Genomic DNA, 21,497 nt, shown 5'->3' with positions numbered 1-21,497 from the left:
TCTGACCCCTTGGACGATCTGCAGGAGATGTGTAGCTTGGGGAATGAGAGGCAGCAGCTACCTGAATGAAGCCACTGACACTGTCCCTCTTCATGACAGCTGCTCACCCTTCTTTTGACTGAAAAAGGTGAGGCACTGAGCGGCCCACCCAGGGCCCAGCAAAGCTCGTACCTCTAGAATTACAGGCTCTTGGAATTGTATAGAACACCAGGGCCTCTCTAGGGCAGCACTCCCACACCTGCCAGCATCCCAGTGCAGAGCCAAGAGCACAATCCTCTGAACTTTCTTGCCTGCTTGGCTTTATTTCCTCACTGTTTGCAGGAAGGGTTGGAGTCAGTGTCATTTCCAGCTCAACAGACTGGGGCTCCATGACCTTAAGTAGGCAGGCCCCCCAATCATCTCCTACCCTGTTCAATAAGACAGCCATATATGGCTATTTACATTAAACATAAAATTAAATTAAATGTCACGCTAGCCGCATTTCAATTGCTGGATAGTCACATGTGGCTGGTGGCCACTGCACTGGACAGAACAGATATAGGACATGTCCATCGTCGTAGAAGTTCCACTGCGCAGAGCTGGATTCTGCACAGCAATCAGGACAGGAAGCTTGTGGTTGAGAGGTTCCTGAATAGGTGAAAGGGTCAACGTGGGGAAATAGGCACTTTTCTGGGTGGTGCAGTGAGAGCTCTCCCACGCGGCCAGGTGACTAGTGAGGTCCCCATTGGCACACCCACCCCCAAAAAGCATCCCCCAAAGTCCCCTCGCCATCGGAAAAGGCCTCTTCCCACGGAGTCTCTTCCAGGAGTCCAGGGATTGGGGGCAGGAAGCTGGCGGACAGGTGGTCTAGCCTAAGCTGACCTCTTGGGAGCAGCGGAATCTCCACACTCCAGGACGCAGTGGGGGGCGGGAAGAGGCTTCCCCCGGCCCTGCCCCGGGTTACACAGGGAGAGCGGCCCCAGCCGAGGTGGGAAGGAGGAGGCCACTTCGCTGCCACGGAAGCGGGGGGAGTGAACCGGGGGCTACCGAGCCTGAGACCCGGGTGGGGGCGGGCCCACCCACCCCGGCCCCACCCGGGCCCCGCCCCCTGCGTCACGGCCTCTCCGGGGGCGTCACCCCGCCAGGCTCTCCAGGTAACTGTGGCCGCAGCCGCCCGCGGTGGCAGGCAGCGCACCCCCACCGGCCAGCGGGCCGGGGCGGGGCGGGGTGGGGTGGGAGCGTTCCCGCGGCCCCCGCCCCGCGGCCCGTGATGTCACAATCGCGGCGGGCCCCGGCGTTCCCGGGTCGGCTTCGGCTTCGGGCGCCCGGCTGCGAGGCGGCGATTGAAGCGGGCCGCTGGCTCCTGAGTCATGGACTTCCCCTGGCCCCTCCTCTACCACTCCCACTCCCGCGCCGGGCCCCCCCGCGGGGGCTAGCGTCCGCGCGGCGGCTCCGAGGGGGTGGGGCTGCAGGGAATGGCTGTGCCCCCTTCGGCTCCCCTGCCGTGCTCGCCCTTTTACCTGAGGAGGCAGGCGCCTTGCCCGCAGTGCTCATGGGGCATGGAGGAGAAGGCTGCGGCCGGCGCGGGCTGCCGGGAACCGCCGGGCCCCCCGAGGGCCGCCGCCGTCCCGTGCTTCGGCATATCCGTGGACCAGGACGACATCCTCCCCGGCGCCCTGCGCCTCATCCGGGAGCTGCGGCCACATTGGAAGCCCCAGCAAGTTCGGACCAAGGTAGCAGAGCGGGCGCGGGGCAGGGGATGGGGCCCCGCCGGGGCTGGAACGGGGATGCGTGGACGTGTGTTCGTGCATCCTTCCGGGTGTCGGTCCCAGGGGTGCGCGGCTGCTGCCCAGAAGAGGGCTGAAATGGTGGTTTGCGTATGTATTTCCTTCTCCATCTATTTTGGTCCCTAAGCAAAGCTAGGCTCCCGCCTCCCTCGGCCCTCCACACACACCCCTCCTCCTGGGGCTCTCGGGCACGCGGGAGATCCACCTGCCCACTGTCAGCACGTTGTGCGTGCGGGCCCCACCCCCTGTCGGTGTGCGCCGGTGCCCCTCGCTGCCCAGAAGCAAGTAGCCATCCGGCTCTGAAACCTGCGGAGGCAGGAACTTTTAAGGGCACCCCCCACACTCACACACCCCATAGTGGGAGCAAAGCCTCCGGGCTCCGGGCTGTTCCTGCTGGTCCCAGGAGCCACCCTGAGGAATTCCAGCTAGCCCCGAGCCCTGAGCTGCGTAGAAAGCCTCACCATCGCCCCTAGCTCTGCCTCAGCTCCCCCTACACAGGGCACCTCCTCGCTCTGCTGGGCACATTGGCAGGGACACAGACGTGGGCAGAGGCTCCCCCTGAGGAGCCTCAGGCTGACTTCCCAGCAGACCTGCCTCCTCTGTAAAGAGTCTTCAGCTGTCCCATTCCCTCTGGGAGCTGCCTGTGGAGGATGCTGCCCTGAGTGGGCACCTTGCAGCTTATGCTGGAGTGGTAGGAACTCCATGCTGGTGGGCCTTCTGGGTGGGGAAAGGTGCGGTTCAGGACCATGTGTGAAGGTTGACAGACCCCTTTTGGGGGAGGGGTGAATGGGTAACATTTTCAAAATAAAAGACAACTTTAGTGTAAAACCATCAGGGCATCAAGCAGGCCTGAGGTTAATTCCAGCACTGGCCTAACATGATGTCTTCCAGTCCCTCCCCTCTCTGGTCCTCAGTGTCCCCACCTTTTATTACTTCGAATGTCCCTAAGGCCCCTTCCAGCTCTCTCACACCGTGCCCCATAAATTCCATGGTTCATTCCTCCTTGTCACCCTACCCAGAGAACCTTCCCAGGATCTACTGTCTCTGTCTCTTCTGGCCCTAAGGAGCTCTGACCCCCTGGCCCTGGGGTGGGTGCCAACCTCAGTGCCCTCCTTTACCCCTGCCGCTGCGTGGGGCAAGGGGGACCGCAAGGAGCCCTCTGCCTGGCAGGTGGTGAGAGGCAAGTTGGATCAGGCTGTACACGTCCTAGGTGACTCCCCTCCGTCTGCTGCATCCTGGTCCATGGAGGTTTCTTTCAGGGCCCGATGGGAGAGTGAAAAGTGGAGGGGGGAGGTAAGTGGTGTGAAAATTCCTCCACCGCCAAATCCCATCCACTAGAGGCAGACCCAGGAGAAGCATGCCTGGGCTAAGCCCAAGCTGCCATTTTTTTCTTGAACTCTCTGGTCTACCTCAAGCATTGGGAGAGGGTGGAGGGTTAGGAGCAGTGCTGAGCTCTTTACTAAGTGAGAGGGCTAAAGGACGGGGGTTCTGTGCAATTGTGCTCAGCATTCAAACGAGCACCCTGTGCTGGAGCTGGGTCACCACGAGGCAAGAGCAGAGTCCCTGCCCCACACATCCCTCTCCCCCATGCCAGCGCTTCACTGATGGCATTACCAACAAGCTGGTGGCCTGCTACGTGGAGGAGGACATGCAGGACTGTGTGCTGGTCCGGGTGTACGGGGAGCGGACAGAGCTGCTGGTGGACCGGGAGAATGAGGTCAGGAACTTCCAGCTGCTGCGAGCACATGGCTGCGCCCCCAAACTCTACTGCACCTTCCAGAATGGGCTGTGCTACGAGTACATGAGGGGCATGGCCCTGGGGCCAGAGCACATCCGTGAGCCCCGGCTCTTCAGGTGAGGAGGGTGCCCAGTGTATCATTCATCTCCATGATTCCACAGGCCTTGGGCTTTGAAATCGTTGGCCAGCTTCCCTGGTGGAGTGGCGTCCATGAAAGAGACTCTTAAGATCTGTGAACTCCCTGAAATTGCATGAAAAATGTGTGTGTGTTTACGTGCCTTGCTCTGCAGAGAGGAGCTATAGTTCTGTGTAGATTTTCAGTGGGGTCTGCTAAAAGGATGTGTTCTTGGGGAGGCAAGTGAGAATTTTGGTGAACATGGGACCAAAGGGGGATCTGCTTCCTGGCCCATGCCTCAGTCCTCCACCCATCCCAAGTCTGACCTGGAAACATCTCGGAGCCTTGGAAGTGAAATCCCCAGAGTGCTCAGGGTTTCCTGTGCCTCCCCTCCTGCCGAGGGCTCAGGCATTCCTGGAAAATGGGCCTTATCCAGGGTGAGTGTGGTTGTACCAACCCAGAGAGATGCCTCCCCATCCCAGTCTGAGCTCCTTCTGGGCTTCCTGACAAGGTAGGAGCCCAGGTTTAGGGAACCGCTGAGGCTTCCTTCCAGAGGCTCACAAGGACCCATGGCCCCCAGAGAGCTGCTCCTATTAAATGCCTGGATGTGTAGGACCCAGGAACTGGACTTAACCTTTAAGCCCTGTAGATGCCACTGTTGGGGGTCTGGAAGGGGGAGAACCAAAGAAGAGCCCATATTATGCTCTCCTCTGACCATGCTGAGCAAGGATGTCCAGCAGGATCCTTCTTCCTCCCCACAATGCCACGCCCATGTGCAGGGCCCTCAGACCGTAGTGACGCTTGAGGCAAACTGAAATTTACCCCTGACACCGGGAACAACAGCATGGGGGTCTGCTTGAGACCCTTGCGATCTGTCCTGTCCCACCTAAGGGGAAGGAGCCTTTCAGATCTTGAAGGGAAACAGGAAAGCCCAGGCAGGGAGTAGACCAAGAAGCTTCTTAGCCGTCACCTGCTACCCAGCTGACCTCAAGCTACTGCGCCTGGCCCTATTTGCAGGGAACCCCTAGCAGGCCCTCTAGGGACTTAGAAGAAGGAAATCTGAGAGCACTGCCTCCCGGGCTGGTTGAGCCTCAGGATATTCATGTGGAGTTGTATGTTGTAGCCGTGTGTGTGTGTATCTGGGGTGGGGGTGGGGGACATGCAGCCCTGTGCGAGGGTCTTCTCAGGCTCCAGGTGGTAGTTCAAAATGCACCCAGCTAGAGATGTGAGGTCAGAGCGGGGCCGGGGGAACTCTGTCCTGACTTCTCCCACAGTACCCCTCCCAGCTCTCCCTCAGTCTTGTGCAAAAAAGCTCAGATATTGTCAGGTCCTCACCACTCCCAGTCTCCCGCCACCTCTGGGAATCTGATGCTGTCACTCATTCTTTCATGGAAACAATTACCATTGTCAGGAAGATTGAAGATGGATTTAGGTTTGATAATAAGAAGAACTTTACATTTGGGGGAGAGCCAGAAAGTGGGATAAGTATGGGAGGTAGACCCTTCCTTGATGATTTTCCCAGGATAGACCATTATCCTTCTGGGATGAAGGTGGATCTCTGAGGGAAAGGCAGGGAGGAAGAGGACCCTCACCTCCCAACCTCCGCCTCCTGCGAGGCTTTGCAGCACAAAAACGCTGACTGTTGAGGTTACTTTCATTGCTATTCCAGACAACAGCCCTATTGATATTCAAGGAAACACTCTGTTTAGGCTCTTTTCGGAATCTTCCTTTGGGTAGGGGAACCCCGGGTCTCAGGGGCTGCTCCCCTGCCTTGCCCAAGCCCTGGCGGGCTCCCTCCTGCCCCAGGGCCTCTCGCCTCTGAAAGCACAGCCTTCATCTCTCACCCACTCGGTCGCTGCCACGCCCCCTGCCCCCTCCACCCTCTAGGAGGTGGGAGCCTTGGGGGCTTCTGGAGGAGCCCCTAGTCTGCCCTGCTATCCTGTTGGGCGATGGCTGTCCCTTCCAAGGACCTGGCCAGGGGAGGGGGTGCCCCTGGAACAGCTCGGCAACAAGGTTTCAGACAGCCAATGCCTTTGTTGTCTTTCCCAGTGATTATTATTCGAGCAACAGGCAGAGGCGAAGGAAGCTTGAATGCTGGAGGCTTGGCAGCTGAGGGGGGGGTGGGGCTCCAGAAGGGAGAGCAGGCAGAGGACTGGGGGAGCCCAGCTGGGACACAGGGCCTCAGACGCTGGGGTCCTTATCAAGGCCTTCCCTCTCTGCCCAGTCAGTCCTCTATCCACCCCCGCCCTCTCCCAGCAACCTTCCCCAGCTCTGCTTTCTCCTCTCCCCACCGCCCCCTCCTTCTCTCCCGGGACCTTGGATAATGTCCACAGGAGAACTTGAAAATAGAACGCTGGTTTGTTTTGCGTCCTTGGCACCCAGCCGCCAGCATCAACTCCCTGCCGCAGAGGAAGGGGCTGCCCTGGGCCAGCCTGCTTCCCTCCCCACCTTGGCCAGACTGATAAGAGACAAGCGTTTCTTCCCTGCGTGGCATTACCACCCCCTGATTCCTCGGTGCCCTGCATTTACCTCCCCCTGAGGGTGTGGGTCTGAGTCCAAGGGGGCGGGGCTGGGGTGGGGGGTGGGAGGGGTTCCACCTCCCTCTCCAGGTGACCCCTCTATCCTCAGGGGTTGCTGTAGGCACTCAACCTTGAGGTGGGGCAGGGTCACTGACCCATGGCCAACGGCCCACTGCTTTGCCCTTTCACTCCCTGAAGCTCCCCCGGCTCTGGTTCTGGAAGGGGAGCTGCTGAGCTGAAGGCCTTTATCTCATTTTCACGCCTTCTGCTGAGACCTTCCTTCTGCAGGACCAAGAGCTCCTAACAGATTTGTAATAGCCTACACTTGGCCCCAGTGGACCTTGCAGGGCCATTTCTTTATGCTCAGGAGTGGCTGAGCTGGGGAGGGCCTGCCCCACACTCATACTCTACTCTTCCTGTTTTCTGCTGTAGGCTAATTGCCTTAGAAATGGCAAAGATTCACACCATCCACGCCAACGGCAGCCTGCCCAAGCCCATCCTCTGGCACAAGATGCACAATTACTTCACCCTCGTGAAGAACGAGATCAACCCCAGGTACAAAGATCTGAGAGGGTTCAAGGCTACCACTGTCTCTGCTGCCTTAATATGACCTCCCTTCCCCAGCCCGCCCCGACAGAAGGTTTAGTGGCTTCAGTCCTGATTCCTGAGCCTCTGTCTCCAAGCAGAGTTGGGCTGATTGACGAAATCTCAGGAACTTGTTTCCGCAGTTTTATACCTATGAGCTTCTTTCTTTTTTTTTTTAGAATTTTTTAAATTTATTTATTTATTTATTTTACATCTTTATTGGAGTATAAATGCTTTACAATGGTGTGTTAGTTTCTGCTTTATAACAAAGTGAATCAGTTATACATATACATATGTTCCCATATCTCTTCCCTCTTGCGTCTCCCTCCCTCCCACCCTCCCTATGTATGTGCTTATTTCTCCTTCAGTTTTCTGGTTGTGGCGGGGAATAGGGTCAGCATCTCCCCATTTCACCTGAAGGATACTGAGCTCAGAGACTAAGCTTTGCCCAGTGTCACAGGGCTTGTCAGAGGCAGGACTTCTGTTTCCACACAGGGCCCTTTCTACCTGAGCTGGCTTCTGAGCAATGAGAAGGGAGGGACCGACCTTCTTGCGAATGGGGTGGGGCTGAGTTCAGAGTCAGTCAGAAGAACTCAGCTCATCAGCTGACAAGCCCTTGGACTTCAAGATTCCTGCTACTTGCCTGGGCACCTCTTGTCCCCACATGGCTCTGGGGCCCCGGTTCCTCACCTTGTTCAAACTGACAGCTCGCTGCTTTCTCACTGCTCTTCCCGGGGAGGGGCGCACCCTACCCATCCTGACATTGCCTTTCCCCAGGTAAGACGCAGTTCCCTGGACCTATCCTTATGCTCTCACCGGCAACCTGAGAGTCCTTCTGGCCTTCAGATGCCTGACTCCCCAGCATACCCTTGAGTGCTGAGAAAAGGATGGTGGCATGGAGAAAAGATCGAGGTCGTCATCCCTGCCCCCTGCAAAAAAGGCCATAGTGGGTCTCTGATCCCTCCATGTTCCCCACTGGGGCTGAACATCATTCTTCTCCAAATGTTCGTGGGAGCAGGGCATAGAAGAGGTTTGGAGGAAGGGTATCTCCTTCTCCCTCTAAGATGGTAATAATTAACCATCCCGATCGTGTGTCTCTGTCACATGCATGCACACATGACTTTATCTAGATCCTCCCTGTCAGAGATTATTAAGCACCGCTTTGGGACTACTTGTCTAGGACGTTCAGATGGCACTGACCTTCTATGTCAGATGGCTCTGGGACAAGGACTGCTTTCCCCCTTAGGACTAGAACAGCACATGGAGAGCAAGACCCTCTGATCATCCAGCCCACCACTTTCGTTTGACAGATGGAAAAACTGAGGCCCAGAGGAAGGATGGGACTTGCCCAAGGTTATACTGATATGTGGCAATTCAAGGACTAGAGTCCAGGCCTAATGCTCGGGCATGACCCTTGTTACTGCAGCTTCTTCTGACTGTACTGTCACTGTGTAGCCTCGGGGGGTGACCTTGTTAGGAGGGGAGTGTGCCCTGAGGAAGAGCTGGCCAACTTCCTTTTCTCTTGTCTCACCTTTGACCTTAGGCAAATCAGTTTGCTTAAATTGAGCCTCTTGAGGGGATGATGCCTGCCCTAAACTGTCTAACCTGCCACAAGCAGGGCAGCGATGAGCAATCGCTCGGATGGGGTGAAGCACTTGAGCTCCAGTCGTTGCCTAATAACCCTGATTTAGTCAGTCCTTCATTTCACAAACACTGATTGATTAGGATTTAAAACAACAAAAAACTTGAAGGTGACAGGGGCCCTGCCCTCAAGGAGCTTAGAAACCGTCCGTGTAAATAGGACCTGGCTCTGCAGTGTGCGTGACGTATGCAGGGGTGGGAGCGCCAGGGAAAGTCTTCTTGGCAGAGGTAGTATGGCAGAGGTAGTATGGCAGAGGTGAAAAGGGAGGCCTCCGGCTGGAGGAGGCAGCACGAGCACAGCTTGCTTGTGGATGCTGAGTAGGTGAGGGCCTGGCTGGAGCAGATCTTTTTTTTTTTTTTTTTTTTAATTTTTTTTTAAGATGTTGGGGGTAGGAGTTTATTAATTAATTAATTTTTTTTTTTTTTTGCTGTGTTGGGTCTTCATTTCTGTGCGAGGGCTTTCTCTAGTTGTGGCAAGCGGAGACCACTTTTCATCGCGGTGCGCGGGCCTCTCACTATCGCGGCCTCTCGTTGCAGAGCGCAGGCTCCAGACGCGCAGGCTCAGTAGTTGTGGCTCACGGGCCCAGTTGCTCCGCGGCATGTGGGATCCTCCCAGACCAGGGCTCGAACCCGTGTCCCCTGCATCAGCAGGCAAATTCTCAACCACTGCGCCACCAGGGAAGCCCTGGAGCAGATCTTCAGGAGGGATTGGGGATGGGTCGTGGGAGATGGGGCTGCAGAGGTGAGTTGGAGCTAGACTGTGAGGGACCTTCAGTGCCAGGTTAAGGAGCCCAGATTAATTTATCAGGCAGTGGAGAGTCAGTGTGAAGGTGTTGGAGCCAGGGGTTCATTGTAAAGGACAGATTTGGGTGGGAGCTGGGGGCTTCGAGGCAGGGAGGCCAGCTGGGAGAGTCTTGTAATTCAGTGGGCAACATCTAGGACTAGGGTTCCCAAATTGGAGCATGAGATTCCCCTGGGTGCTTGCTAAGTACAGATTCCGAGCCTAACCCTGGAGATTGATTGGGAGGTCTTGCATTAGAACCCTAGGAATCTGCCTTTTGACCAGCTCTCCAGGTGATTCTGAGGCAGGTGATCAAGGAACCATGCTCTGAGGAACGTTGCCCTAGGGAAGCTTCATGGAGGGATGGAGAATAGGGGGATGAGTCAGGTCTTGTGGAAACAGATTTGATAGTCTTGGTGTTGGGTGGGACATGGGGGAACCCAGCGTGGCTGGGGAAGGTGGGGTTGATAACTGCTTAAGGTTAGGCATCAAGAGGAGCTTTGGATGGGTTGATTGGTATGAGGGCAAAGGTGATGAGTCAGGGGCTTCCCTGGTGGCGCAGTGGTTGAGAGTCCGCCTGCCGATGCATGGGACACGGGTTCGTGCCCTGGTCCGGCAGGATCCCACATGCCGCAGAGCGGCTGGGCCCGTGAGCCATGGCCACTGAGCCTGCGCGTCCGGAGCCTGTGCTCCGCAAAGGGAGAGGCCACAACAGTGAGAGGCCCACGTACCGCAAAAAAAAAAAAAAAAAAAAACGTGATGAGTCAGTAAGTTTGAACACTTAGAAAGTCCTTTCCCTGTGGGGAGAAGATACTTCTCCCCCTCCCCCGCCCAGATCCTGAATGCTGAGTGGACACTTGCCAGGCAGCAGTCCCTTCAGGGGAACCCCCAGGCTTCCCTGAGGAGGGCCCCCAGCCCCTTCACCCCCTCCTACTCCTCTGAGGGACAGAGCTGTTCTGCCTGGGATGTGGAAGTTTCTGTGATGCAGTGGTGGGTATACTCTGCCATCCCCACAGCCTTGAGAGAGTCGAGTGATGTCAGGGCTGAAGGTAGCAAAGCTGGTGACGTTTCAAGCGCTCAGGGGAGGGAAGCAGGGCTGCACAGGGAGGTAGAAGGCCTGGACTGTTCGCACAGTAAGCAGCTGTGTGGCCTTGGGGTGGGTAGGGTAGGGGTCAGACAGAGGTCAGGGCCTGGGCAGCAGGCATCTTGGGTGTCAAAGACATGTTTTTCAGGCTAAGACCTGGGCAAACCAAAGGAAGCCTCCTAATTCTTATCTTTGGATGGTCTCAGTCCAAGGGGGAAAAAAAGTCTTAAAGGAAAAGGTAGCTTGTTAAGAAGAGCCCAGATTAAAATGTATCTTATGCAGACCTGTCAACACAGATAAATTCCAGTGAGGGTGAGGGGAGGCCTCCCCCATCCCACCCCTAATAGACCCCTAGACTCAGAGTGGCCTGTGCAGAGCCCCTGAGGGGCACTGAGGCCCCCTCAGTTCAGAGGCTCAGCTTGATTTTGGATCCTTGGATAGGCTGAGGACTGCTTTCCTTAGGTGAGGGAGTAGAGTATCCAGCTGTGTAAGACGCATCTGGAGGCGGGAGGAAGTCTCTGCCCTCCCCTGAGCCTCAGATGCCCCATGGGGTTAGACGGGAGACCTGAGATCCCCTTTAGCGTTGACCTTCTCAGAGCCTGGAGGGAGCCTGCGGCTCATCCGTGTCCAGGGGAACATGGGGATGCCTTAGTCGCTGACTACTCTTCCCTGTATTCTGGCTTCTGGGCTGCGTGAGGGGCAATGGGGCGTCCTGGGGGAGGGTCAGAGAGGACATGTCTCATTCACATCCTCCTGCGTGTACCCTCACTGCCCTGGACAAGAAAGCAAACAGGAGTCATGTGAATGCAGATAAAAGCCCGGAACCACCAATGGGTGGAGGGGAGGAGGCTAGGGTTTTAAGGGTTCTGCTAACTATTTGGTTTTCCAGTATACACAGAACTGTGCTTCCTGGGAGCAAAGTTCAGAGCATCGGAGCACAGTGCACCCTCACCAACTTCCCCATGACCTCTGAGAACATCATTGACTGACCTGTTCATTCATTCCTCAACATGTACTTTTAGCAAAAATGCCTGCCGTGGGCCACAGGATGGGGTGGGCTGAAGGACAGGTGGCCTTCATGCATCTTTGTTCCTACACAAGCAGGGGGCCGGGGCAGGGAAACACACCCATAGTTCAAGGGGGAAGAGGTGAGTTATTGAGCCGCAGCAGAGCAAGTGCTTTTCAATTGAAAGGCCCTCGTATCCCCTTGGCCTTGTAGGAGTGGGCCCAAGAAGCAGTTTTTTTTGCTTTCTTCTGTAGACCTGAGTGGTCTCGCTGTGCGATGGGAAGCTAGTCTATATGATCTCTGGTCCTTTCCAACCATGACGCCAGCCACCAGAGCAGGAGGGAGACTCACAGCAACGTCCCTCTGTCTCCTCTAGAGGGTGTCATTGCTGCCGCCACTCCCAGGGCACTGCCATTCTTCCACTGGAGGAGCTCTGGGGTCTTATTTTAGAGAGCTTCACCTCCCCCTAGGAATTGTTTCGAGCATCCCAAGAGCAGGTCTGTTTGCATCCCTCCCCTGCTGCCCTTGTTCTTTCTGGAATAATTGAGTTTGGGCATTCACTCTCCCTCCCCTGACACCTCCTCGTGCCCCCATCCTTATTTCCCTCTCCCTTTCACGAGGTATCAGGACACTGTCCGGTCAGGGACTTTTACGCTTTGCAAAATGCTTTTATGCCCATGTTTTAATCAGCTTCTTAGAATAACCACAGGAAGTCAGAAGGACAGGAAAGGTGAGTGCCATTTTACAAGTGACAAAAGTGGGGGTCTGAAAGGTCAGCCGTTTGTCCAAGGTCCCTCTGCAATAAGAGGTAGTGATGGGGCCAGAGCCCAGGGCTTTTGAGACCAAGCATGTGCCTGTCTGCTATCAGCCCTCCCTCCACCGGCCACCTTTCTTGCCACTGTCCAGCCTTTCTGCAGATGTCCCTAAGGTCGAGGTGTTGGAACGGGAGCTGGCCTGGCTGAAGGAGCACCTGCCTCAGTTGGACTCCCCTGTGGTGTTTTGCCACAATGACCTGCTCTGCAAGAACATCATCTACGACAGCACCAAAGGTACAGCTTCCCTGGCCCTGGCCAGGCAGCAGCAGGGCTCGGGCTGCTTGATCAGCTGGCGTTGGGGTCCTACTCCTCAGCCTGGTACTTGGACAAGCAAAGTGAGACCTTCTGGTGTAGGTCTCAAGTTAATTTGTAGGAGAGAAATGAAAAAGAAACAAATTCCTACTTAGAAAAATCTTTGCCAAGAAAGAACTCAAAATCATGGTTTGTGGAGCCATTCCCCTGACAACGAGGACGTCTTGGCTGCCCTGTGCCTTCCCTGTGTTCCTGATGATAGCTTCACCCCCATGGAGTACTTGGCTTTATTTTCTGGTCCTCAGCCATGCTGAGGACAAATGTCTTTAGTTGGGGAGAGTCTGAGGACCCAGCTCTGTGAGAGGGACAGCCGGAGCTGGGGAAAGGGCAGACAGACAGATGGAAAGATGGAAGGAAGCAACTTAGAAGAAAGTTGCCACTGAGAAGTTGGGTGAGGCTGGGTTGCTGCAGAGGCCAGTGAGAGTCAGTGGGTGCATTCCTGAGGTCTGTGAAAGCTTGACCAAGCCCTATATCCAGATCTGGGGCCAACCCTCACTGCCTTTCCTCTACCTCACAGGTCATGTACGGTTCATTGACTATGAATATGCCGGCTATAACTACCAAGCTTTTGACATTGGCAACCATTTCAATGAGTTTGCAGGTGAGAAGGGCATTACTCTTTGGCCTATATCCTCCTTGTGATGGAGGGCCAGGTCCAGGGGAAGGGTTGGAGGGAGTTCTGTGCATGGGGAATGGAGGCTGGACACCCCTGTCCTCAAGATATCACAGCTTGAGGGAGGGGCCAGTTACAGCCTGCCTTGAGAAAGCACCAGGTCTCATGGGCAGGGGTGTGGGGTGGGGGGCCGGGGCAAACCCACATGAACAGAGCAAGCCCCTGCTGGCCCATGTGGCACTTTGGTACAAATTAGGGAAACGTGCCCTCTGTAGGATCCCTGAGGACATTCGGCTTGGCATGTGAATTCTAAAGAGACCCCGTCCTTCCTCTGGGCAGACACAGCCCACGCCAGCTGGCCCAGCTCAGCTTGATGTCAGCCTCCACTCACCCCCTGTCCAAGCTCCTTTATGCCCAGTCAACCCGTGCAGTCGTACATCGGGGCCCTGCAGGCAGATAAGGGGCAGAACGAGTTGCAAGTAGCTATTTGCCTGGTGACCTGATGAGATTAATCATGGTGCAGCTAGTTAACAGTGTGCACTTTGCAACTTGACTCCCCTACTTCACATCCTGCCTTCATTGCTTACTAGCTGCATGACGCTTGGGGCAGGTTACTTACCTTCTCTGTGCCTCTGTAAAATGGAGATGATAATAGTGCCTACTTCATAGTATTGATATGCGATACACACACACCAGTGTGGCACATACTAAGCTCCACGTTGGTATTTGCTGCTGATGTCAGGCAGGGGAGCTTTTCTGCCTCCGAGGGAGGCTGCAGCAGCCATGGAACAGGTTGGATTTGGGGTGTGTCCTGGAAGAGGTTGGATTTGGGGTGTGTCCTGGCATATGCCGTCCTTCCATAAAGGTAGGTGTGTACAATAGAATCATTTGTGTAAAGGAAGCAGGGCAAGTTTTTCCAGCTCGAGGGCTTAATTGTTAAACAATTCGATGGGGCTAAAGAGGCAACTGGTGGATGGAGGTGGACACTGGGGCTGGAGGGACATCCCCAGGCTAGCAGTGCGGGGTGCTCAGCGTGATGTGGCCAGTCCGTATGGCTTAGGATAGGTGAGGCATGCCCAGGCCAACTGTAGAGCCGGCACCTGGGCCAGCCTGAGGCACTCCCCAGGCCAATACAGGCCAATCCTGCCCCTTCTGGAACCCCAGGTGACCAGGGCTGTCAAGCACTGCTTGTACCTGAAGGTATGACTCCCCAGGGTGGCCACCAGCTGCATCTAGGCACCCAAGGGACAGATGGGGCCTCAGCTGGGCAGAGCAGCTGAGCTGTGGGGTGTGGCCTGGAGCAGAGGCTGGCACCCGCACGGCACTGGGCCTGTGATTGCTCAGCTGACAGACCCACTGGCCTTTCCAAAAGGGATAATTTTTAAGCATTTTAAGTCCTTCTCGCCCAGCGCTTGGAGCAAAGTCCAGCTGGAATTTCTCCAAGGGGGCAGACTGCATCCTGCTTCCAAGTTGAGAATGAAGGAGGAGGAACCTAGCATGGGGGGAGGAGGAGGGCAGTAGAGGAGAGAGGCATCTCCTGTGTTCTCAGGAGCAGGGAGACCCAGTGCTGGGAGCTAAGAACCAGCCTCTAGTAACTGGCTGTGTGGCCTTGAACAGCTTTCTTCTACCTGGGCCTTAGTGTCTACATCTGTGCCAGGACGTTCTTCTCCAGCCATACTCTTGGGGGCCCAGAAGCCTGAGTGTGTTTCTCCAGGGATATAAGGGAAGCTTGGGAAAGATAGGAAGAAAAGAAGAGGGAGGAAGAGACCAGACAAGATGGCCCAGTCCTGGTCCTGTCTTTAATAAACTGTTTCTTTCTGTACCAGCTCTGAATCTAGGCTCTCTGCCATCATGCCCAAGATGTGGCTGGTGCGTACTGGGCTGGCAGTCTGAGGACTCAAGGAAGAGTGGGACTAGAGGGAGTCCAGGCCATTTAGCTTAGGGGTTCCAAGCCTGGCTGTGTTTCCGAATCACCTGGAGAGTTGGACATGGGTGGGTGCCTGGCAATCTGTATTTTCGCCAAGCACTCCAGGCGATGTTTTTAGGTTAACCAGCTCAACACTGGTTCAGGAAGCAGTATTTGAGGTGCATTACGTCCAGCCCTTGCTTTACAAATGAGATTTTGGCCAGTGAAAGGAAAGGGCTTGCCCGAAGTTAACTGGAGGTTAGCGTCAGATCTAAGACAGCTAGGCTCCCGATTCGGGGCTCTGACCCAGCGCCTCCAGTGTGCCGTGGTTTTGTGTAGGGCTCAGGGATACAGTGGTGCTGTCTTAGGGCTTCCCCATCACTTCCAGGACTGTGCCTTGCCCCTCAACGAGTCTGCCTGTCTCTGTGCTTTCCTCCAGCTCAGCCCACTGAAAGCAGTGCCCCCAGCTGGGATGGGGGTCGACCCTCCACACATTAGAGTTTGGTGGTCAAAGAAGCTGCATTCTTTGCACAGCCCCACAGGACACAGGAGATGGAGGTTTTGAGGGGATCAGGGAACATCTACTGAGCTGGAGGAGACCCCCAGGTGGGCCCGTCTCCCAGCAACTTCTGTGCGGCTGCCTCCCCATCAGGTGTGAATGAGGTCGATTACTGCTGGTACCCAGCGCGGGAGACCCAGCTGCAGTGGCTGCGCTACTACCTACAGGCACAGAAGGGGATGGCTGTGACCCCCAGGGAGGTGGAGAGGCTCTATGTGCAAGTCAACAAGTTTGCCCTGGTGAGTGCTTGTGACTGGAATGGGTGGGGGAAGGAGAGCTGGGAGGAGGGACTCAGGGCCCACCCCCAGCTCCTACCTTCTCACAGCCTTGTGGTGGAGGAGGAAGCAGAGCCCAGGGTCAGGGGTGAGGTCCTGGGGGAGTCCCATCATATGCTCCTGAACCCCAACCTAGAGGGGGACTCTGGGAAGAGCCATCTTGGGCATCCTCTTAATACTGACACCCTATTCCCTGCTTTCCTCCCATTCCATCAAGTCCAGGTTCTCTCCTTCCTAGAGAACTACTTCCAAGAAAGAGCCCAGCTTCCTATTTTAGCAATTCTCTCATTTGGACAAGTTCTTTCTAGTGTCTAACCTTAGCCTTTCATGCCACAGTTAAATACATCCCTTAAGTTTTGTGTTGGTTTTTTTTTTTTTTGGTCTTTGGAGAAGATAGAGAATGTCAGTTCTAATCCTCCTTGTTAACTGTCTCCACTGACTCACACAGAACTCTGTGTAAGCCTTTCCCATCAGGCTCTTTCTTCTCAAATTACTGTGCTGTCAGTTCTTGATTTTGAGTGCTAATTATCCAAGGTACATGGTTCATGCCAGGTCTCCACGGAATGCACCAAGGGGATTGCTAACTAGTCTTACTAATGTCAGCCATGCATAAGCGAGAAGACAAGTCAGCTGCCCTGAATTTCACAATATATCAGAGAACTTAAATAAAATCTTTAATTACCTGTAATTTTAAATTGCCTATTCTATTTTCCTCATTGGTATAAAACTGATTCTTATCAGGTTCTTCTTTTTTTAAAAAAAATTTATTGAAGCATATGATTTACAATGTTATGTTAATTTCTGCTGTACAACCAAGTGATTCTTTTTCAGGTTCTTCCTCTTAACTGTTCCACCTATGCCTTCATCTTGCTAAATTTTTAGTAACCATTCCCACTTGCTAATTGATCTCTGCCCCTTTTAAGTCGTGAAAAGGGAATAAAATGGGGGGAGGTGCTATAGAGCCAACCCTAGAGTGAGCAGGACTTGGGGTGGGGCAGGAGAGCCACAGGAGTGGGAGCCCTGGCCGGGGGTCGCTGGAGCAGCAGGAACCACGGCGCTCTAGCTTCTTGAGCCTAGGGTGGTCTGGGCCCTGGGGGGGGTTCTGGCTCTGGGGAGGCAGTTGAACCCTTGGTCAGCAGCCCGGCTCATGTCTACACTCACTGTCTGACCTCACCCACCTTGCGATAGAAGAGAGGTTAAGGGGTGAAAGAAGTCCCTTTAGAGGTCTTCCAGTGACTGGACCTCTGATGCCCATGTGGCCAGGGCACTGCAGACGGGGTGCCACCCCCTCCACTGGCAAGCAGACCTGAGCTCTGCCTTAGGGATTTCTCTTGTCCTGGATACCTTGGGCTTAAAGATTCTCCTGGGTAGGGGAGCGGCCAGGGCTGGAGTTCAGGTTTGGCTTAGGCTGGGGAACAAGCTGAGAGTCTGCTTAAGCCTGAGGGCAGTAGAACCTACTCTGCTTGCCTTTTTCTAGGAGTGGAGTCCCCAGATACCATCCAGTGACTTGACCTCTAGAATATCCCCCACCTGTGCTGGGGAAACCCCACTGTGTCTCTGCCAGCGTCTTAGTTCTGTGTCTTCCACAGTGCCTGTGTCCCTCCAGCTATGGGGGTCCATGACAGGTTTGGGGGGCTCACTACACTGATCTTCTCTGATGTGTTTTCAGGCGTCTCACTTCTTCTGGGCACTCTGGGCCCTCATCCAGAGCCAGTTCTCCACCATCGACTTTAATTTCCTCAGGTGAGTGCAGGGAGCAAGTTGAAAGTCAGTGGCGGGGTGGGGGGTGCGTGGAGGAAAGGAAGAGCCTTGAACCCAGTACGTGGGGGTAAAGGACATCCCAAAGAGAATGTCCAGGTCCATTCCTCTGCCCTGCTCACCATCCCCATTCCAGCCAGCCCATGCGAGGCGGGTCACTGCTCCAGGGATGCCTGGGGAAGCACGTGTGCCCAGAATCCCTCTCTGGAAGTGGTCAGAAACCCTTGCACCCCGCCTCCTGATTCCTCTTTCCCTATTATAGCCTGCTATCTGCTTCACTGCCCAGCTCTTCTGCCAGGGCTCTTCCCCACAGAGCCCGGTGCTGAAGGGAATTGCTGGAAATTAGTCTGAAAGATCACGAGTCCAAACCCCATTTTACAGCAGAGGGGCCAGAGTTCCAGAGGGGTGGGTGACCGGCTGAGGTCCCTTGGTGGTTCAGCTGACTGTGCTGCCTCCCTGCATGGGGTATCAGACCCAACTGCTCCTTTAGTGGCCCCTAGTGATATACTAGGGGCTGTACCGAGACTGTACTTGAGTATTGACTACTTAGAAGCTGGGCACTTGCTGTGTGGGGGAGATAAGAGTCCAGTTTTACAGAACGAAAAAGTCCTGGAGATCTGTTGCTCAACAAGGTGAACGTACTGACCACACTGAGCTGTAAAGACCCAACAGACAAACCAATATGTTTGGGGAGGGGTTGCTCCAGTCTAATCTAAGAAGAAAAATAAAATTATAGTGGAAGTGAAAACAAAACAAAACAAAAAACCCCAGCCTGGGCTAGGGTCCATTTGCCCAGACCTAGATGGGCTGAGCTGGTGAGAAACTTTCCTCATGGTGTGAGTGCCCCCAGCAGGGCTCACCTGGCTGCCCTTCTCACCCTCAGTTCCCTTTCCTGTCTTCTGGCAGGTATGCAGTGATCCGATTCAACCAGTATTTCAAGGTGAAGCCTCAAGTGTCGGCCTTGGAGATGCCAAAGTGACCAGCGTTCCCATCCCTCCCCTCCCATCTGCCTGGCCAGACCTGTTCTCCAGGGCTCCATTCTGCTCTGGGGTCTTCACCTTTGGACAAGGTGGGCGAGGGGACAGGTGGCTGTCCCAGGAGAAGGCTCTGCCCGTCGCCAGCCCCCAGTGATGCTTCTGGTGACCATTCTTGGTTGGAGGGGCTGATAGGCCCCAGCTCTGGGGGTCCTCTTCACCTTGCCAGACTGGGTGGTGGGGAGTGCCTGCAGCCTGCCAGGGCTCAGACCGCAACCGCCCTGGAAAGGCTGGCATTCCCAGCCCCGGGCCATCCTGGCATCTGGGCTGCCTTAGACGTGTCTTTGACCTTCCTGGCTTGGGGAAGGGGGAAGGTGGGAGGGCTCCTTTCTACCTCCAGGGCCCTGAGCCTCCAGCCTGTTTCCCCCTGCATGCCCCATGTGGGAGGTGCTGAGCCCAAACCAGCATCCTGCCAACTCTGACAGATGGATGTACATATCTTGGGGGGGGCGTCTAGAATTGGGTTTGATGGCTCCCCCAGCAGCCGCCTCATCTGAGATTACTCCCTTTCTCCAAACCATATCCAATCAAATAACCCCGTCCCAAACCTCAGCCTGACGACGTGTGCTCTCCTCCAGTGCCCTTTCTGCTCCAGGCTTGTGTTCTGTACCTCTGCCTCCTGCTGGGAGGGAAGGCAAGGGAATGGGCCACCAAAGCCTGGCTCTGCTTCATGCTGTGGCTTGGCCAGAGGGGACAGAGCCAGGAGTGGGGTGGCTGGACCATAGCCAGCAGGCTCCTGCCTTGTTCCCTCCCTTGCCCTCCTCACTTCCAAGGAACAGTCTCTCCATGTCCACCTTCTGTCCTGAAGTTGCCCCACGGTCTCCACACTGGGGAATGACTAGTGGGAGTCTGAGGGCAGGGGCCAGGGACCCCCGGGGCTTGCCAGCCTACAGGAGCCTGGGTGGGGTCGGTCGTGAAGGTGCTGAAGGAGCTGTTGCCCCGACTCTCAATGGCCTCCACCTCCTTTCTGCCCTCACAACCTCTCAGGCCTTTCTGGCTCTGGCCTATAAAATTTTTCATTTGTAAATTATCATGGTTTTCTGCATTAAAACGGCCATTTATGGACCACTCTGTGTCTGAGTGCCACTGGTAGGATTTGACTCAGATGGTGTGACTAGTTCTCCTGCGGTGGGGGGGTGGCAGGGCACTCCAGTCCCTCTTCTCTGGGGTCCCTTTGGGCTGCACACTTTGCACCACGCCCTCCATTTACCTGGCTCACAAGGCCTGGGGTCCTGATTTGGGGTAGACCTGGGCAGAGCTGGTGATCTCACAGCTCCTCTGCTTTTGACCATCTTAGAATAAGTTGACCCTGAGAGGACACAGCCTCGAGGGAACTAGACCGTGGATTCCAAGAACTTGGCCTATCCAGGTGATGGACCAGTAAGACTCCAAATCCAAGTGCTCAGGACTTCTTCCTTTGTCCTCACTGGCCCCAAGTAGTTGAGTTGAGCAGAAGGTTGCTGTGCCTGAGAGCAGGCAAGGGTGATTTCCGGACCCAATATGTCACTTTCTCAGAAAGCCAGAGGGAGGGAGAACGGAAGCTCCAAGGTGAGTGGGGCACCCTCCCAGCTTCCCAGGCTGCACTCCCAGGGCCCCCAGAAGGCGCCTGGTTCCCTTATTGGTAGCAACCGCAGCAGCAGCAGGTGCCTTCCAGGTGGACTCTGCCTGTTTGGCTTTTGCCTACAAAAGTACCAGCGTGCCATGGCAGCCGCTGGAGCTGAGCCGGCACTGGCAGCTGGGGCCTTGTTCAAGGTCATGGTGATCCAGGGTGGCCAGGCCCCTGACGAGTAGCAGTATCGCATCTAGGAAGGGCGCTAGTGGAGGACACGGCTGAAAGATCTGCCCCAGCATAGGGAGGGTGCCAGGGCTGGGCAGGTAGGGCCTCTGAAGGTCATCTGTGGGGTCAGGTGGTCATGCGCACCACCTTCCTGAGGACTGTATGGCAGTGCCCACGCTCCTTGTTCCTCTCAGATCCACCTCTGGAGCTGAGGGCAGAAAACCACTGTGAAGGCAGCTTCGTTTCCAGCCTCCTGGGGCCTTGATGTCACAGCACTGAGATGGTGGTACAGCGGTGAGCAGGGCCCCCCAGGTATCATCTTGTGCCCCTATAGCCCAGCCACCACCAGCACCAAAGGAATTAACCTGCAGGCACCATCCCACTACCGCCTTTAAGAAAGTATCCTCATTCCTCCAATTCTCCAGGGGAGTGGGCAGGTGGGGGCAGGGGAGTTTAGGCACACCCCTCCCGCACAAAGCCTGGAGGCCCACCGTCTCGCCTTTCACTGCCACCCCGCCCCCCTGCCCACCGGGCTCGGCACCAGGCCTTGGAGACTCAAGGGTGGCCTTGACTCCACTCCCTCAGGCCACTTCTTGACACTTAGCAGGCTCTCCAGGCAAAGCACTCCTGGACTCTTCATCTCTGCTGGGCTCTCACCCCTAACCTCCGGAGAGGCACAGAGAGGGCAGAGAACAAGCTCGTGCCCCACCCTTCCCAGTAATGGTAATGTCCAGGACGCTCTGTTCCTGGCCTTTTAACCCATCTGACCCCGTCCCGCCTCTCCGGGGGCCAGGGGGGTGGGGCTCCAGGGCACCAACCACAGGTTCCCGGGCAGAGCTTTTCCCACCCCAGGAGGATGCAGGGCACGTGACTCTCTCTCAGCAGCTGGAATGAGGACAGGACAAGGGTTGCTGGAGGGAGTAGGAGGTGGGCAGTAGTGGCCTCAGGCTCTCCTGAGGCCACAGAGAACCTGGGAATAGGGAAGTGAGAGGAACTCAGGACTGGCAGGGGGTGAGGGCGAGCCTGGCCAGGAGTGTCCTGACCAGACTGCCCAGATTTGGTTTGGAACATAGTGAGGGGTGGTGGTGGGGACTGGAGGGTTGCGGAGATGGACAGGGAAGTTGAAATGAGCAACTCTCCCCTGTGACCACTAAGGGGCAGGCGCCACAGTCAGCCAAGCTCCTCTTCGCAAAGAGCACCTTCATCTTTTCCG

General features: G+C 55.7%; 1 protein-coding gene across 3 annotated transcripts; it reads left to right on the top strand.

Annotated features, from left to right (window-relative positions):
• Window positions 1-1,214: 1,214 nt before the first annotated feature.
• ETNK2 (ethanolamine kinase 2) lies at window positions 1,215-19,572 on the top strand. 3 transcript variants are annotated; one of them, XM_004282474.4, is made up of 8 exons: window positions 1,226-1,712; window positions 3,361-3,620; window positions 6,571-6,693; window positions 12,142-12,284; window positions 12,880-12,963; window positions 15,534-15,679; window positions 17,385-17,458; window positions 18,380-19,572. In XM_004282474.4, the coding sequence occupies exons 1-8, from the start codon at window positions 1,455-1,457 to the stop codon at window positions 18,450-18,452; spliced, it is 1,161 nt and encodes a 386-aa protein (XP_004282522.1). In that variant the 5' UTR covers window positions 1,226-1,454; the 3' UTR covers window positions 18,453-19,572. The 3 variants fall into 3 exon arrangements, with proteins under 3 accessions (XP_004282523.2, XP_033266324.1, XP_004282522.1); XM_004282475.4 differs by lacking the exon at window positions 6,571-6,693 and having other exon boundaries at window positions 1,215-1,712; XM_033410433.2 differs by lacking the exon at window positions 15,534-15,679 and having other exon boundaries at window positions 1,222-1,712.
• The last annotated feature ends 1,925 nt before the right edge of the window (window positions 19,573-21,497 follow it).

Source organism: Orcinus orca, chromosome 1 (genome assembly GCF_937001465.1).
Source record: "Orcinus orca chromosome 1, mOrcOrc1.1, whole genome shotgun sequence".
Taxonomy (NCBI): domain Eukaryota; kingdom Metazoa; phylum Chordata; class Mammalia; order Artiodactyla; family Delphinidae; genus Orcinus; species Orcinus orca.
Note: the sequence above shows the minus strand (reverse complement) of the source record. Positions and strands in the feature narration are given on the sequence as shown.